At 47.8% G+C, this 16,446-nt stretch overlaps 1 protein-coding gene across 2 annotated transcripts in view; it reads left to right on the top strand.

The window, feature by feature from the left end:
* The window catches only part of Dnah17 (dynein axonemal heavy chain 17), a 119,181-nt gene that overhangs the window by 61,132 nt on the left and 41,603 nt on the right, over positions 1-16,446 (top strand). For both annotated transcript variants that reach the window (XM_036196601.1, XM_036196602.1), the window contains exons 48-54: positions 660-762; positions 1,113-1,260; positions 1,614-1,705; positions 3,059-3,220; positions 3,814-3,978; positions 4,438-4,629; positions 10,906-11,172. In XM_036196601.1, the coding sequence (XP_036052494.1) occupies positions 660-762; positions 1,113-1,260; positions 1,614-1,705; positions 3,059-3,220; positions 3,814-3,978; positions 4,438-4,629; positions 10,906-11,172 (1,129 nt within the window). The remainder of the gene's footprint in view (positions 1-659; positions 763-1,112; positions 1,261-1,613; positions 1,706-3,058; positions 3,221-3,813; positions 3,979-4,437; positions 4,630-10,905; positions 11,173-16,446) is intronic.

The raw sequence follows: 16,446 nt of genomic DNA, 5'->3' as shown, positions 1-16,446 counted from the left end.
GGTGTCTGTTTGTAATCCCAGCACTTGGGAGGGAAGGAGCAGGAGGGTCACAAGTTTAGGGTCACCCTTGACTACAGGGGGCTTAGTCACTAGCCAAGATTGCACAAGACCCTGTCTCAAAAAACAAGTTGAATGATCCATACGGTATATGTGTGGTGGCACATGCCTATGACCCCAGCATTCAGGAAGCTGAGGCAGGAGGATTGCCACTAGTTCAAAGACAGCCTGAGTTACATAATAAGACTCTCAAAACATGTGCAGGAATGCATACATGCACACACACAAAGGTACTCATAAGGTACCAAGCAGTTTTGGCTTGCCACACAGCAGGTGCCCTCACAGGTCTGCTTGCCTACCCAGGCTGCTGCATCCTGTAGTGATGCCCAGTGAAGGCAGGAAGAGTACCAAAGATGCCGAGTGGTTATCCAGTGCAACAGGGCCGACCGCCTCCCCCTAAGAGCTGGACTGGGACCCACGGCTGTGCTCAGTGGAGCTTCTGCCGTCCATTTCTAAGCTCCCCTCAAGGCACAGCATCCAGCTGCCTCTCTCATACTGCCAGTCTCCTCTAGCTGTCTTCCTTGGGCACCCACAGGGTGATTCGGGGGAGGGGGCTTCTCTGAGCCTGTATTGCAATGTTCACACTGACCCCCTCCCCCCAGGTATGACAGGCAGAAACTGACACTGAAGGACGTCCACAACTGTCAGTATGTGGCTTGCATGAACCCTACTGCGGGTTCCTTCACCATTGACCCCAGACTGCAGGTAAGCAGAGGTCGAGCATTCCTGTCAGGTGCTGAAGGCTGAGGCAGCTCTGGCCCTGGTTTAGAGTGTTAGAGCTTGGGCTGGCATGCTCCAGAGAATTCCCTAGCCTTTCAGTGTCAGGAAATTGAGGGGAGCAGGAAAGGTGAGGCAGCCCTCCTCATGACCCCAGAAGGCTGCCAGATGTGCCAGTGCACACCTGTAACAGTGTGCATGGCTGCTTCACATAGGATGGGTGTTTCATGAGATTTTTTTCCATGAGTCTTTACTATGGCTCCCCAATGGCAACAGGGTCTGCTCTCCCAAGAGGGTTAGCCATGGCCTCCAGCCAGTAATTCAGATTGTCTGTGCAGCGCCATTTCTGTGTGTTTGCCGTGAGCTTCCCTGGCCAGGAGGCCCTCATCACCATCTACAACACCATCCTGGCGCAACACCTGTCCTACCGCTCAACCCCCTTGGTGGTCCAGAGATTGAGCAACCATCTGGTGACTGCAGCCCTGGGTAAGCTGAAACCGTCTCCTCCCCAGCCAGTTAGTTAGTGGACCCACTGCTTTACGGCAGACGGGTCTTCCTATTTCCCCCGGTAAATATTTTATCTATTCTTTGGAATCGATATTTTTTAAATGGTGCTACGTGGCAGCTCAGAGAGATGTGAAATCCAATTGCCTGAGGGTGGGGGAGAGGAGGACTGATTTATAGCAGCAGCCAGTGCCCGCCCTCCTCTGAGAGCTGCGCAGATTTCTTGGTTAAATCGTCACCATTTCACAGTCCATTTGCTTTAGGAACTTTAAGCCCTGCACTTCCTGAGGCCATTAAGAGTCCCTAAGAATCGATGTGCCTTTCTCCCATAACAGCCTTACACCAGAAAGTCGCCACGACGTTCCTTCCCACGGCCATTAAGTTTCATTACATCTTCAACCTCAGGGACCTCTCCAATATTTTCCAGGTACTTCTTTCTCTGTAGCTTTATGTCATGTTGCCTATGGCCAAGTGATGATGGTGACACCAAGGATGGTGGGTGATGGTGATGTCGGTAATAGTGATGCTGCTGGTGCTGGTGGTGGTGAGGATATAGTCAGGTGATAACAGTGGTATAATGATGAAGATAATGGCGAGAGGCTGAAGATTATGAAAAATGTAATGACAAAGTTGATGTGATGATGGCAATCATATTCCCTCCTTTAGTGACTGCTTAGTCTGGACCAGGCATTAAGTCTCCTCAGCTCATGCCCTCCATTTAACAGATGGGAGAGCTAAAGCTTGGGGTTACATTGTGCTTCCCTTCCCACTGGAACTATCAGCTCAAATGTCATAGCCCTGCAAAGGCCTCTGCACACCCCACATCCCTCCCACTGCCCTGCTCTCTTCTCCAATCACATCTCTCCAGCGGAATGCAAGGTCATAAACACATAAATAAATCCGTGATGGTTCCTGGGCCAGGAGGGTGTCTGGCAAATAGAAGCCTTTTGGCTAGCACCTGCTAAACCTGTCTGGGCTTGCCCAGTACCCAACCTTCCCCAGGCTGGACCCACAGTGCCTGCTGCAGAACCTGAGTTTTAGCCTTAGTTCACAGCCTTTGAAAAGCTGGCCCTCGCCGGGCGGTGGCGACACACACCTGTAATCCCAGCACTCCGGAGGCAGAGGCAGGCAGATCTCTGTGAGTTCGAGGCCAGCCTGGGCTACAGAGTGAGATCCAGAACAGGCACCAAAACCTCACAGAGAAACCCTGTCTCGAAAAACCAAAAAAAAAAAAAAAAAAAAAAAAGCTGGCCTTTGACAATGGCTTCACCACCTTGAATGCACTCAATGACAATCTGCCTCCCTGTACCTTCTCTACTATGCTCCTCGTTAGAACATTAACCCCTAGGCTGGGCAGCAGTGGCACATGCCTTTGATCCCAGCACTCAGGAGGCAGAGCCAGGCACATTGCTGTGAGTTCGAGGCCAGCCTGGTCTACAGAGTGAGATCCAGAACAGGCACCAAAACCTCACAGAGAAACCCTGTTTCAAAAAAACCAAAGCCAAAAACCAAAAAGAAAAAGGAAAGAAAATGAACCTCTAGCCGTGCCCTGAGAGGAAGCCCTCCATGCCTCCCAGGAGACAGACACACCCTCCAGCCTCTGAGCCGTGCATGACCCCCACAGTGAATGGACCCCCTGGTAGCTTAGTGGCTCACTCTCTAGGAAAGTAGCCACTTCCTCATCCCCTCCAAATGCAGTGCTTGCTCTCACAACACAGGCAGAGCTGCTGACCATCCAGAGTGGGAGCAGAGCTGACCATGCATCGTGTGTCTGGGGCAGGGCATCTTGTTCTCCACAGCAGAGATTCTGAGAAGCCCACTGGACCTTGCCCGCCTTTGGCTGCATGAGGCTGAGCGGGTATACGGGGACAAGATGGTTGACGAGAAAGACCAGGAGACACTGCGCCGAGTCACCATCGCATCCACCAAGAAATTCTTTGATGTAAGTTGAGCCACCTGATTGCCCACAGACAGTTCAGTGTCCTGGGCTAAGGATGCCCCTGGCCTCCAGGAAGGCCCTTTGTAGGAGACAGGGAGAACTCCCTGATAAGGACTCTAAGATGTGGCAGTGGATCCAGGAAGAAAAAGTTAGCCAGAGCTAGATAGATGGCTCAGTGGTTAAGAGCACTGGCTGCTCTTTTAAAAGACCCAGGTTCAATTCCCAGCACCTACATGCAGTTCACAAATTCTAATAAAATCTTAAAAAAAAAAAAAAAAAGGAAGAAAGAAGAGAGAAAAAAAGAAAGAAGAGAGAAAAAAAGAAAGAATTAGTCATTCAAAGAGAGTGGCTTCCTGTGGCAAGGCACAGCTGCCTCAGTCCTTGTCACCTGCCGACATGTCCCATGTGCTTTTGGACCATCCATTCATCCCACAGCATGGACACCCCATGGGGATGGAGTGTCCAGTGGGCTGTAAGGGCTGACACAGTCATGGTTTGAGTCATTGGAAACATGCCCTGGCCTCCTACAGGCCTCGTGAGACTCGTGGTGGTTGTGGTGACCATTGTCAGGCATCTGTATGTCCTTTTGGCCCCAGGATCTTGGAGAGGAACACTTATTCGCCAAACCCAACATCTTCTGCCACTTCACCCAAGGGATTGGTGACCCCAAATACTACCCCGTCACAGACGTGGCTCACCTGAACAAACTTCTCGTGGATGTCCTGGACAGTTACAATGAAGTCAATGCAGTCATGAACCTGGTGAGTAGCATTTGAACCAATAACCTAGACAAGGGGCTGGGACACAGATCTCCTTCCTGAGTCACTGCATCACACAGAGACCTTCCATGACCCCCCCCCACCCCAACCCCCCTACCCCCACCACACCACACACACACACACACACACACACACACACACACACACACACATACCATGGGTACCCAAACTGCTGTGGTGTTTCCTTCAGGCATATCTGTCCTAAGTATAATTTATAAACAAACCACAGCTCAACAGGGCATGAGCCATTAGTACCTACCAGGGATTAGCAAGAGCCTGTGCACTCCATGAGGTTGGCCCATGCAGGTGACTTCCTCTGAGCACAAATAATCAGATGATCTTAGTGAGAGCCTGTGATCTCCACAGGGGTGATGCTATGACCTTGGCAAGGGCCTGTGCCCTCCAAAGGGATAACTCTCATGACCCCTCTGACCTCTCCAGGTGCTGTTTGAGGATGCCGTAGCACACATCTGCAAGATCAACCGTATCCTGGAGTCTCCTCGGGGAAATGCCCTGCTGGTGGGCGTGGGAGGCAGTGGAAAGCAGAGCCTGTCACGCCTGGCTGCCTACATCAGTGCCCTGGATGTTTTCCAGATCACCCTCAAGAAAGGCTATGCGGTCGCAGACCTCAAGGTGAGGCCCCCAAGGGAGGCAGAGCAAAGGCCCACCACACACCTCTTCCCAAAGTGAGGTCAACCAGTGCCCTTGATCTCAGAGAAGGCCAGGACACAGCGGACTGGTGCACAGCTCCTGTGACAAGGGAGAAAAGTGTGTCTCAGTTATCCAGTGTTTCACCTCAGTGCAGGAGGGCAGAGTGGAGACTACGCAAAGGGTGGAGGTCCGTGTGAGAGCAGTGAGATTCCTGCTTTGGTCACTGGGTGTACTCCGCGGTCCCCAGTTCCCCAAGTTAAAGAATTCAGAGCCACTGCTACGTGTCTCGTTGCGTGCCAGACCCTGATGAGAACAGCTCATCCTGAATTGACTGAGTCCACATTAGTGAAGTAGGTCCGCCCTGCCCTGGGCATGCTGCTGAGCCCTGCCATTGATTTCTCCTTCCCGAAAGTGGGTCTCACAGGGAGCATGTGCCAGTCAAACACTATTAAGCCAGAACAAGTTATCGGAGTGCAGGGGAAGAAACCTGACATTGATCAGCGCACACGACACAGTCATATCTACGTTCATGTCGTAGCTGCCTCTGCAGGGTCTGGGCGATGCCAGACCCGCCCAGGGAGCCCCTAGGGAACCTTCCCCACAGCAAATACAGCAGTCCCTGGCCTGGTCGCATGGGTCTGGAGGTTGGAGAGCTCAGTGCCTGGGATGTGGGGTACAGGTGTAGCACGAATCTTAACAGGTCTTATTAATAAAATCAAACCTGGGGCCAGTTATTGGGGTGACCGCTGGAAGATCAGAGAAGCAGAATAAGCCACAGCTTCCTCACCTCGCCAGTTCCTCAGCTGATTCTGTTTCTTCAGACTGGAAGCTTCTGTGTCCTCATCCAGAATGGATCTCAGCTGAACTGTTGCTCAAAAACCTAAAAGCTTAACCAGCCAAATGCTTCTAGTTTCAGGTCTTCACGCCTTATATATCTTTCTGCTTTCTGCCATCACTCCCTGAGATTAAAGGCTCACTTCTTGGAATTAAAGGCGTGTGTCACCACGCCTGGCTGTTTCCAATGTGGCCTTGAACTCACAGAGATCCAGAGGGATTTCTGCCTCTGGAATGCTAGGATTAAAGGTGTGTGTGCCACCATTTTCTAGCCTCTGTATCTAGTGGCTGTTCTGTTTTCTGACCCCAGATAAGTTTATTAGGGTGCACAATATTTTGGGGGAAACACAATACCACTACATGCAGGTGAGGATCTGGCATTGGTAGAGACTGGGGAGATTGGGAGTGCAGTCTGAGAACCACCACCTCTGGATGAGCCTCTAGCCGCTGGCCCCATTTCCTGTGCTTTCTGGTGAATTCCATGCTGAATATCACAGGACTAGCCAACTCTATCTTCAAATCCTAGTATAAAGGGACAGAGCCTCCCACGTGAGGTTTTCTGCGCCATGCCAGCACACAACCACTTGCCTTCAGTGATATCACCATGCCAATTCAAGTGCTGTTTGATCCCCCACCCCCAGGAGACACATGTTTTCGAAGGTTTCTTCCCATTCATCAGCCAACCCCTGTTCTGTCCCTGTGGGGGCTTTATTACTTTAGTAATAAAGTCTTTGCTTTAGAGCCGATAGTGGGTGCTCAGTCTTTTACTTGTGGTCATCAGCCACAGCAGCACTGTAATTACGGTCTAGAAATCCATCACCCCACACCCATGGTGAGCAAGCTTGCTCCCTCTGTAGACCCAGTTCAAAGAGTGAAGGAAAAGCTGGGGAAGAGAACCCACATCATAAGAGGGGGGCAATCTCCAAGCAGTTAAGCTGTCTCACAGTAGTGTCATGGTGCTGGAGTAAGCCGGCACACACGCCCTCATGATGCTTTACAGCATCCTTTAAAGTGAATCCCAACAGCGGCAGGCACCTGCCAGAGGCTAGAGACGGGGAGAAGGTTTTGGAATGTGCTCAGAAGCACTTAGGGTAACATGTGGAAATCACTGGTCTTTGTCCCAAGATGTGTAAGCTAAGGCCTGTCATATCTTAGAACAAAGGAGAGACCCGGTCGACAGAGAGACGCAGAGGGTGGCCTGTGGGGAAGATGTGGCAGGCACATAGGAGATGGCCAGTGAACACGGTCCACCTGGGGTTTGTAAGTGCCACAGAGGATGAGAGGCAGGTGAGCTCAGCAGCACAAGAGAGTCGATTGTAGTGATTGTGGCCCAGCATGCCAAGTGCTCAGGACAAGATGCTGGACAGGGCGCCAGTCAGCAGAGACAAGGGACAGGGTAGGCGACAGGCCGAAGCTGCAGAGGTTCTGGGTAGACCTCAGTGAAGAATGTTCCTTGTGGTTTTGATTGTAGCAGGTTCTCCAGGGAACCTGGGAGACGGGGTGCCCAAAAGAATGCAGATGAGGTTCCTTCCTCACACAAGGGAACCACCTCGCCCTGTCTCCAGGCTTCTGTGGCCCAACAGCCTGTCCAGAAGCTGCCATTTGGGCCTTAGCACTCAGTTGGCAGGATCCCTTCTTTCTCCACTTGTCTAGATTCAAAGCCCTCACTTGGTGGAACCCCACCTCAGCAGTCCGACCCGTGGACTGTGGGGGTGGCCCTGCCAGCAGCATCTGAAAGGGCTGCTGTCCTTCCTGCTCCCTGGGGTGAATGTTTGATTCATCACTGAGCCACAGTGCTGGGTGCACTGAAAGATAAGAACAGTGTCCTTACTCTGACCTCGCTGGCTGTCACAGCAGGCCCCCACTTGGAGGCTGTTCCTGAGGTCACTGCTGTGGAGAATTCCCCTGCAGCCTTGGCTTTTCCAAATTTTTTTCCCCCTCACATTCAAAAGAAAAAAAATAGCTTGTCAAAAATATGGAGTTTGAGACTTGCTTTTGACCACCAATCAACCCCAAAAGAGGAAACTTGTTGATGTTTCTCTAAACTGGGAGCCCTTCAGGACTTGGGCTCCTATGCAATGGGTGAGCTAAGCCATTTAGGGCCTTTCATAGACATCTGTAAGACCTTTTAGAGAATTACAGAGCATTCAGAGATTGGCAGGCCTTACTAAGGAAATTAGGCCAGGTGTGGTGGTACATACCTGTAATCTTGATATGTACAAGGCAAGAAGCCTTGAGAGTTTTCAGGCTGTAGGGAGATCCAATCTCAAAAACAAACAAACAAAAAACCAGATGGCTATAGCTCGGTAGTGGGGCACTTACCGGGCATGTACAACACCACAAGGCCCCTGGTCCCATCCCAAGCACTATACAGAAGAGAGGCAGGTGTATGGGATAGCTTTACCAACTTGACACAGACATGTCATCTTGGAAGAGAGCGCCCCATCAGATTGCCCGTGGTGCATGTTCTTGGTGATTGAGACAGAAAGGCCCAGATGACTGGGGGCAGTGCCAACCCTGCAGTGGTGGTCCTGGGTGCTATAAGAAAGCAGGCTGAGCTGGGTATTGGTGGTGCACGCCTTTAATCCCAGCACCTGGGAGGCAGAGGCAGACGGATCTCTGTGAGTTTGAGGCCAGCCTGGGCTACCAAGTGAGTTCCAGGAAAGGCGCAAAAACTACACAGAGAAACCAGGCTGAGCTGGGCAGTGGTGGCACAGGCCTTTAATCCCAGCACCTGGGAGGCAGAGGCAGACAGATCTCTGTGAGTTCGAGGCCAGCCTGGTCTGTAGAGTGACTTCTAGTTCAGCTAGGGATACATAGTGAGACATTGTTGAAAGAAGGAAGGGAGGGAGGGAGAGAGGGAAGAAGGAAGGAAAGAAGGAAAGAAGGGAGGGAGGAAGGAAGGAAGGAAGGAAGGAAGGAAGGAAGGAAGGATGGAAGGAAAGAAGGGAGGGAAGGAGGGAGGGAGGGAAGGAGGGAAAGGGAGGGAAGGAAGGAAGGAAGGAAGGAGGGAAGGAAGGAAGGAGGGAAGGAAGGAAGGAAGGAAAAGGAAGGAAGGAAGGAAGGAGGGAAGGAAGGAAGGAAGGAAAAGGAAGGAAGGAAGGAAGGAAAAGCAAGTGTGGTGCTTTGAAAGAAAATGGCCCTAAGGAGAGTGACATTATTAGGAGGTGTGGCCTTGCTGGAGCAGGTGTGTCGCTGTGGGGGTGGGCTTGGAGTTCTATGCTCAAGCTACTCCTAGTATCACAGTTCACTTCCTGTTGACTGCAAGATGTAGGACACTTGGGCACTTCTCCAGCACCATGTCTGGCTGCATGCTACCATGTCGCACCATGATGACAATGGACTAACCCTCTGAAAATGTAAGCCACCCCAATGAAATGTTTTTCCCTTATAAGAGTTTCCATGGTCATGGTGTCTCTTCACAGCAATTAAAACCCTAACCAAGGCAGCAAGCAGGCAGGCTGGCAGGCTGAGCAAGCCATAAGGAACAAGCCAATAAGCACCATTCCTCCATGGCTTTTGTTTCAATTCCTGCCTTGAGTTCCTGATGCCCTAGCTCCCTTGATGATGTTGCATGAGCTGAGAGCTGGAAGCTAGAATAAGTCTTTTCTTACCAAAATTGCTTAATTTTTTGGCAAGATCTTTCCATGTAGACCAGACTGTCCTCTCACTCACAGAGATTCACCTGGCTCTGCTGGGAGTAAAGGTGTATTCCGTGTTGTTTTTGGTCATGGTGTCTTATCACAGCAATAGAAATCTTAACTACAACAGGAATTAGTACCAGGTGGTAGGGTATTGATGTGCCTGACCTTTATGTTTTGTGGAGGAATGTCGTGGCATTTGAACTTTGGGCTGGAGGACTGTGGTGGCATTTGAACTTTGGCTGGAAAAGCCACTAAGTGCTCAGAGCTCAGTGAGCTGTTCTGTGGGATCTTGGAAGATAAGCATGCTGAGAGCAGTGCACATGATGGAGACCTGGCTTGTGACACTTCAGAGAGAAGTTGGAGAATCCCCTAAAGACTTTACCAGGGCCCTTTGTGTGGTATTTTGAGCTAAGGACCTGTCAGCTTGTGGTGAAGAATCAATTGTGAATAAAAAGAGCCCAGGACCACTGAAGCAAAACCTTTGTTGGGATGGCTGAGGCCGGTCAGCTGAGGCTGAAGAACCAGCCGTGATTAAGAAGAGACCAGCATCACTGAGGTGAAGTCTTCTAGAGTGATTCCTCAGGGCCAGAACATGGATGCTTCAGTTTGGAGGGGCCATGGCTGCATCTCATGCTGGCAGCCAGAGTTTGGGGTGTTGAGTCACCCAGGTGGTGCTGGTTTTGAAGGCAAGAAGGGGTCATGGAGAGCAGCTGAGGCTTGGCACTGTGTGGCAGGGCTGGAGTCCCTGAAGAGAACCCTGGAGAGACCACTAGTGAAGGCGCAGTTATTTCTTTAAATGCTCCCAGGAATGTGGAAGGAGATTGCTGTGGTCAGGCCACTCTGGGGACTGGCCACTCTCCCAGGATTAGGTCCTGGAATCTGAATGTGAATTAGTTTTATTTAGGGCCTTTTTCAGAGTTTCCACATCAGAGTCTTCCCCCGACCCTATCCGCTAGTGTGTGTGTGTGTGTGTGTGTGTGTGTGTGTGTGTGTGTGCAATGAAATGCAGGTTCTGCATTCCGTGTGTGGACCTTGTTGGCCAACCGTCCATCTCCAGGAGACTCCTAGTCTTATGAAGTGAGCCAGATGTAGCACACACCGGCAACTCCAGCTAGCCAGATGTGGCACACACCCTCAGTCCTAGCACCTGGGAGGTGAAGGTGGGAAAATCAAGAGTTCAAGTTTAGTCTTAGCTATACACCAAGCTCAGGGCCAGTCTGGGCTGCATGAGACCCTGTGTCAAAACCAACAGGACAAGCAAGATGGCCCAGTGCTTGAAAGTTCTGTCCTGGGGCCCCACATGGTAGAAGGTGAGAAATGATTCCCACTGACATCCACACATGTGCTGTGGCATGTACACACATGCACACATTTAAAAATGCAATAAAATTACAACAAAAAGCCTTAAAGTTGAAACTCCCTGCCTCCCCTTCATCAGCCCTGGTACTTGCCTTTCTCCCTCCCTTCTCTGTGAATGTGACAGTTCTAGGGACTTTGTGCAAGTGGACCCTTGGTGTCTGTCCTCTAGTGTCTGACTATTTGAAGCATGGTGTCCTCAGGTTTGCGCCTGTGGCTGCAAGCCTTCCTTTTTGAGGACTAAGAGCCTTCCACCTAGCACATGCCCATCCATCCATCACCAGGAAGTGGGGCTGGTAGCTGCCCAGAGCACAGCAGTGTCCCCTTAAGGTCTCAGGCTCCTGGAAAACTGGTCCGCAAGTTCCCTTGCTGAATGGGTGTGGATGACAGCCCTAAAGGGGAACACTGTCCTTCTTCAATGCAGATTGACCTGGCTACCCAGTACATCAAGTCCGCAGTGAAGAATGTGCCCTCTGTGTTCCTGATGACAGACTCCCAAGTGGCCGAGGAGCAGTTCCTGGTGCTGATCAATGACCTGCTGGCCTCCGGGGAGATCCCAGGCCTGTTTGGGGAAGATGATCTGGAAAACATTATCTCCTCCATGCGGCCACAGGTGAAGTCCCTTGGCATGGCCGACACTCGAGAGATATGCTGGAAATTCTTCATTGAGAAAGTACGCAGGCAGCTCAAGGTAGAGTCCACCTTGACAGTTGCCTAGGGGTTCAACTTTCCCCATGTAACCTGGGTCTTTCTCTGTACAGAGTTGGGACTATTTCTTCCCAGGACATGAAAGCCAATCAGGAAAGAATGGTGGCAATGGGGAGCAGCTGAGGGGCTAGGGCCTAGAGTTTATTTCTTAGGGCTGCCAGAGGTACCTCGGGGCTAGAGGAAACCTTGTATAAACACATCTGTCAAGTGTAAATAGATTGAATACCTTGAGGGGCTGGAGAGATGTTTCATCAGTTAAGAGCACTGGCTGTTCTACCAGAGGACCTGAGTTCCATTCCCAGCATCCACATGGTGGCTCACAACTACCCATTATTCCAGCTGCAGGGAGTCCAGACCTTTTTTCTGGCCTCTGCAGACACTTGTACTCACATTCTCTCCTCCTTCCCTATCCCTCTTTCCATAAATAATAATGTTTAAAAATTAAAGAACACACCTTTAGGGATGAGAAGATGCCTTTTGAGCCTAGTAACCTGAGTTTAATTCTTAGAACCAGCAAGGAGGTGGAGGGAGGGGACTAGACACATGAAGTTGTCCCCTGATGTCCATACACATTGTATACAAACATATGTCCCACCAACCAGATCCCAAATAAAGATGTGGAGATGTATTATTAATTATGAATGCTGGGCCTTAGCTTAGGCTTGTCCCACTAGCTCTTTTAGCTTAACCTGTTTCTGTTCATCCAATTTTTTCCACAGCACTTATTACCTCTCTTTCATCTTGTGTGTCCTACTTTCCTGTTTCCTCCATGTCTTGTCTATCTGACCCTTTGGTGTCTCCCTGGCTCTTTTTTTTCTTCCCTGGAGACTAAATTTCTCCTCCTTCTTACTCTCTTTGCCTGGAAGTCCTGCCTATATCTCCTCTCTCACTATTGGCCATTCAGCTTTTTATTAGACCAATCAGGTGCCTTAGGCAAGCAAGGTAAAACAGCAACACATATTTACATAATTAACTAAATGCAACAATCTTTACATAGTTAAACAAATATTCTGCAACATATCCCCCTTTTTGTCTAAAGAAAGATTTTAGCTTTAACAAAATAAGACTATGTACAATAAGAAAAATTATCAAGTAAGAATTACATTTATAATATCCAGTCCATTTGCATTTGGCAAATTTATAGAAAATACTCTATCCTGTCTTTGTGAGTTCAAACTTGTGTCCCTAATTTATTTTTTATTCTAACTTGTATTACCAACCCAAAATTATCTTTTTAGACCTCAAAACATTTTCTTAAACAATTTAAGCTTTTATGATTTCTAACATTATTTACATCTCTTATGTAAGTTTCTTTTCTGAATTTGGTAACAAGGAAAAAGACAACTATAACTTTCTTATCTTCAACTCCATTAGAGACCCAAGAAGGATATAATATTATCTGAGTAAATAGGAAGTGTAGAGCAAGCAACTTCCAAAACTATGAAATGACAGAGACATCTGGCTGCCTGGACAGTCACCCAAGGTTCCCCTGCAATGTTGGGACATCCATCCTCAGCCTACAGGTCTAGAATGTCTGACAGGCTCTGCTGTGAAGCAGGAATTGTAAAGGACTGCCCACCTTGTCTTGGCAAAGTTTGACAGTCTTTTTCTTTTGTGTCCTGCGTGTCCAGTTTGGACAGCATTCTATCAGTTGAGGAAAGAGCATTTTCTTGCCCAAATGCCTACCTTTGCCACAAAGAAAGTAAACTCCATATGGAGGTTCTTCACTGCCCATCATCCTTTTATGAAGTAAATGGTGCTACCAGGAGCACACATGTCTCACTGTCATGAAAAGTCTTGGGTTATTAAACATCTTAAATGCCGTATTCTGTAGGTCTTTGAAGCATTTGAAGATCACCTATCTAAAATATACCTGTTTAACCTTGAAAACACACCTAACATGAATACAAGTTTGATCATTATAAATGACTAATTAGCCGGGCAGTGGTGGTGCATGCCTTTAATCCCAGCACTCGAGAGGCAGAGCCAGGTGGATCTTTGTGAGTTTGAGGCCAGCCTGGTCTACAGAGTGAGATCCAGGAAAGGCGCAAAGCTACACAAAGAAACTCTGTCTCAAAAAAAAAAAAAAAAAAAAAAAAAAAAAAAAAAACCAAATAAATAAATAAATAAATAAAATGACTAACTACTAACCTGCATTTCTTAATTATCATAAACAGCTTATAATACTAGATTTCAAGGACTAGAACTTTATATTACATTTTTAAATGCTGCATAGGTAGAATACCTTAAACAAGAGTAGAAACATATTACAGTATAACAAAATCCACATTAAATTTGTATTAATATACAAGAATCCATATCAATGTAAAATATTTGCAATGAATAATTGTCTTTTTATCTTATATTCCTTATATCCCCACTAAATGATGACAAACATCTATAACCCACTGAATGACCAAAAACCACCCACCCCACCTCTTGGGAATGTGGGCATTGTGCTCTCTAGATTGCTTCATGCTGTCTGGGGATAACAGAATCCCCAGGGGACCCTGAGAAAATTGAGATAATAGTCAAGTCCTAATAAAACTAGCCATAACATTTATTGTCCAGTCTCTGTGTAATGGAAAAGTGCAAGGCTTATCTGCAGTCCTAGCTAAAATAGTCTGTAGTATAGCCAGCAGTCTTGAAGCTTTTCTGGATGCAGAACCCTGAGGAAACTGCAACAGAGGCACTCTGAGAGGCTGGATCACCTGGACCACCTATTTTCATTGGTGTCTGGTCCCCTTGCTCTGAAATCACACAGACTTTCAAAGATAACATACATGTCTGCATTAACACAAGTATGGACTGCATGTTGTAAACAAGCCAGCCAAAGGTAATTTTTTGTTTTATGTTTGAGTAGGTAAAAGACATCCGTCAACTTTATAAGTTTGTTTGGACTGTATAAGCAAACCTCTATCCATGACATATGAAAGGATGGCATGTAATAGTAAGTCATGAGAACTCTGCAGCCAACAAGATTTATCATGTCTCACCCAGTCTCAAAGCTGTCCCCAGGTCAAGGTATCAGCATATACATTACCTGTCTAGTAATTTTTCTAGGTTTATTTCTTTATGTCTGTTGCGAAGATTTTCAGAGTGTCTCCCTGAATCAAATCTGGTCTCTATTAATTTTAAAGGAACCCATAGCCTTTCCATTTCCTGTGGAAACAAAAGCATAACCTCTCCCCCAATGCAATATATTTTCTAAATTCCATTTTAAAGTTAAGACAGCTCTAAACTATTTAGGCTGATTTAATTCAGCAGTTTCTTCTATAATCCCATGTCTCTCAGCTGCTGCTGTTCACTCATCAGCATTCAAAAAATTCAAAGTCAACAAAGCACCATACAGGATCCAGACTCTGGGTATTTCCCATCTTTACATGGCTTATTTTTATATTACTTTACTCTTTCTTTAAAGACTTTATTTAATTATTTTAAAACTATTTTTTCCTATGACTTTCTATACCCATTTTCTTGTCTTTCTTAAGTACCTACTCACATTGTAACCTGTTAAAAGTTTTGTGGGTTTTTTTTTTTCAGTTTGGACCTGTTTTACTGTGCACCTGTAGTATTGTCTGATCAAGAGAGTCAAACTTTAAACTATTAAGTGGTAGCTAGGCCTTCTACCATGTGGCTTTGGTGGTTGGCTCTACCCCCTCCTCAGGTCCCTGAGAGCCAAGCCTTAAACCTGCAGGCCTGGCCAAGAGTTGAATTTAACTGCCCCAGCTTTAGGAAGTTAGTGCCTGCACAGTGGCAGGCCTTTTTACTTAGCTTGCTATTTCTACTTAGCATGTTGGCTGCTCAAGTGCTCTGTTGAACAGCAGCACCTCTTAAAGGGGCTATGTCTTTTTTTTCTTTTCTTTTTTCCCCCCAGCTTTCTCAGGCCCTGTGTGGAAATTTGGGCCCCATGTTGGGTGCCATTTGTAGTTGGAATTTTCTTTGGGCCACCAACCAGCTCCCCAATAAAGATATGGAGACTTATTATTAATTATGAATGCTTGCCTTAGCTTAGGTTTGTCCCATGAATTCTTTTAATTTAATTTAATCTGTTTTTATTCATTTACATTTGCCTCAGGGCTTTTTACCTTTCATTCTTTGTGTCCTATTTTCCTGCTTCCTCTGGCCCCTGGCATCTCCCTGGCATCTCGTTTCTTCCCCCAGCCTAAATTCCTCCTCCTATTTATTCTCCCTGCCTGGAAGTCCTATCTATACCTCCTTTCTTGCTATTGGCTGTTGAGCTTTTTATTAGCTCAATCAGATGTCTTAGGCAGGCAAGGTAAAATGGCACCACATCTTTAAATAATTAAACAAATGTTACATATCTTGACATGGTTAAACAAATATCTGCAACATAAACAAATGCAACACATCTATGCATAGTTAAACAAATATTCCATAACACACACACACACACACACATATATATACATATACATACATATATATATATGTGTGTGTGTGTGTGTGTGTGTGTGTGTGTGTGTGTATAATGTTTAGAGCAAGAAAGAAACCCTTGACCTCAAACATTACCTGTAGAAAAGCAAGCTAAACTCCCTGACTAAGACCAAAGGCACCTTAGAACATTTGGCTTCTCCTCAGGATTCAGGTGGAGTGAGCCAACCCCCTGCCATGCTGAGTATCTATGGTTATGTGCTCCCCATTGATGCAGTAAGACAATGTCCCCTGTGTCACTCTCTGGCTCACAGTACTGTCAACAGATGTTGCTTGTGGCACTTAAGCTCCTGATGGCTGCAGCCTGCCCCCACTGCCTGTTAGGGCCCTAGCCACCAAGGGCTGCAGACACTGTATCATCTCTAAAGAGAACAGGAAGTCAGGTCATACTGATGATCCACACAGCCCCTTCCATCCAGACACTGTGCCCCGAAAGAAATGCCAGAGTGAGCAAAGGGAATCTGAGATACCATAAGAAGCAATGTCCCCATCCACCAGGAGAGCCCAGGACATTTCTCCACAGCTCCCCCACATCTCCCAGGGAGGCCCAGGAAACCAGAGCCCCAACTGGAAATCAGCCCTCAGGGTTGATTCTTTTCAGAAGAAACCCCAGCCTCCCAGCTGTCAGTCCTCATCCGCCCAGTGCAGGATCCATCCCCTCCCCTTCCTCATCTAGCGGGGTGTGGGGCTATCCTGCACTTCACAGCATGATGTAGAGCTGTGAAGCTAAACACTGGTTCAGTGAGGTACCCAGCCATGCCTCACAAGGCTTTGTAGAAGTGCCCCCATGGACACTGAGGTC

This window comes from Onychomys torridus, chromosome 8 (assembly GCF_903995425.1).
Source record: "Onychomys torridus chromosome 8, mOncTor1.1, whole genome shotgun sequence".
Lineage (NCBI taxonomy): Eukaryota > Metazoa > Chordata > Mammalia > Rodentia > Cricetidae > Onychomys > Onychomys torridus.
This window is presented reverse-complemented; position numbering and strand designations above follow the sequence as displayed.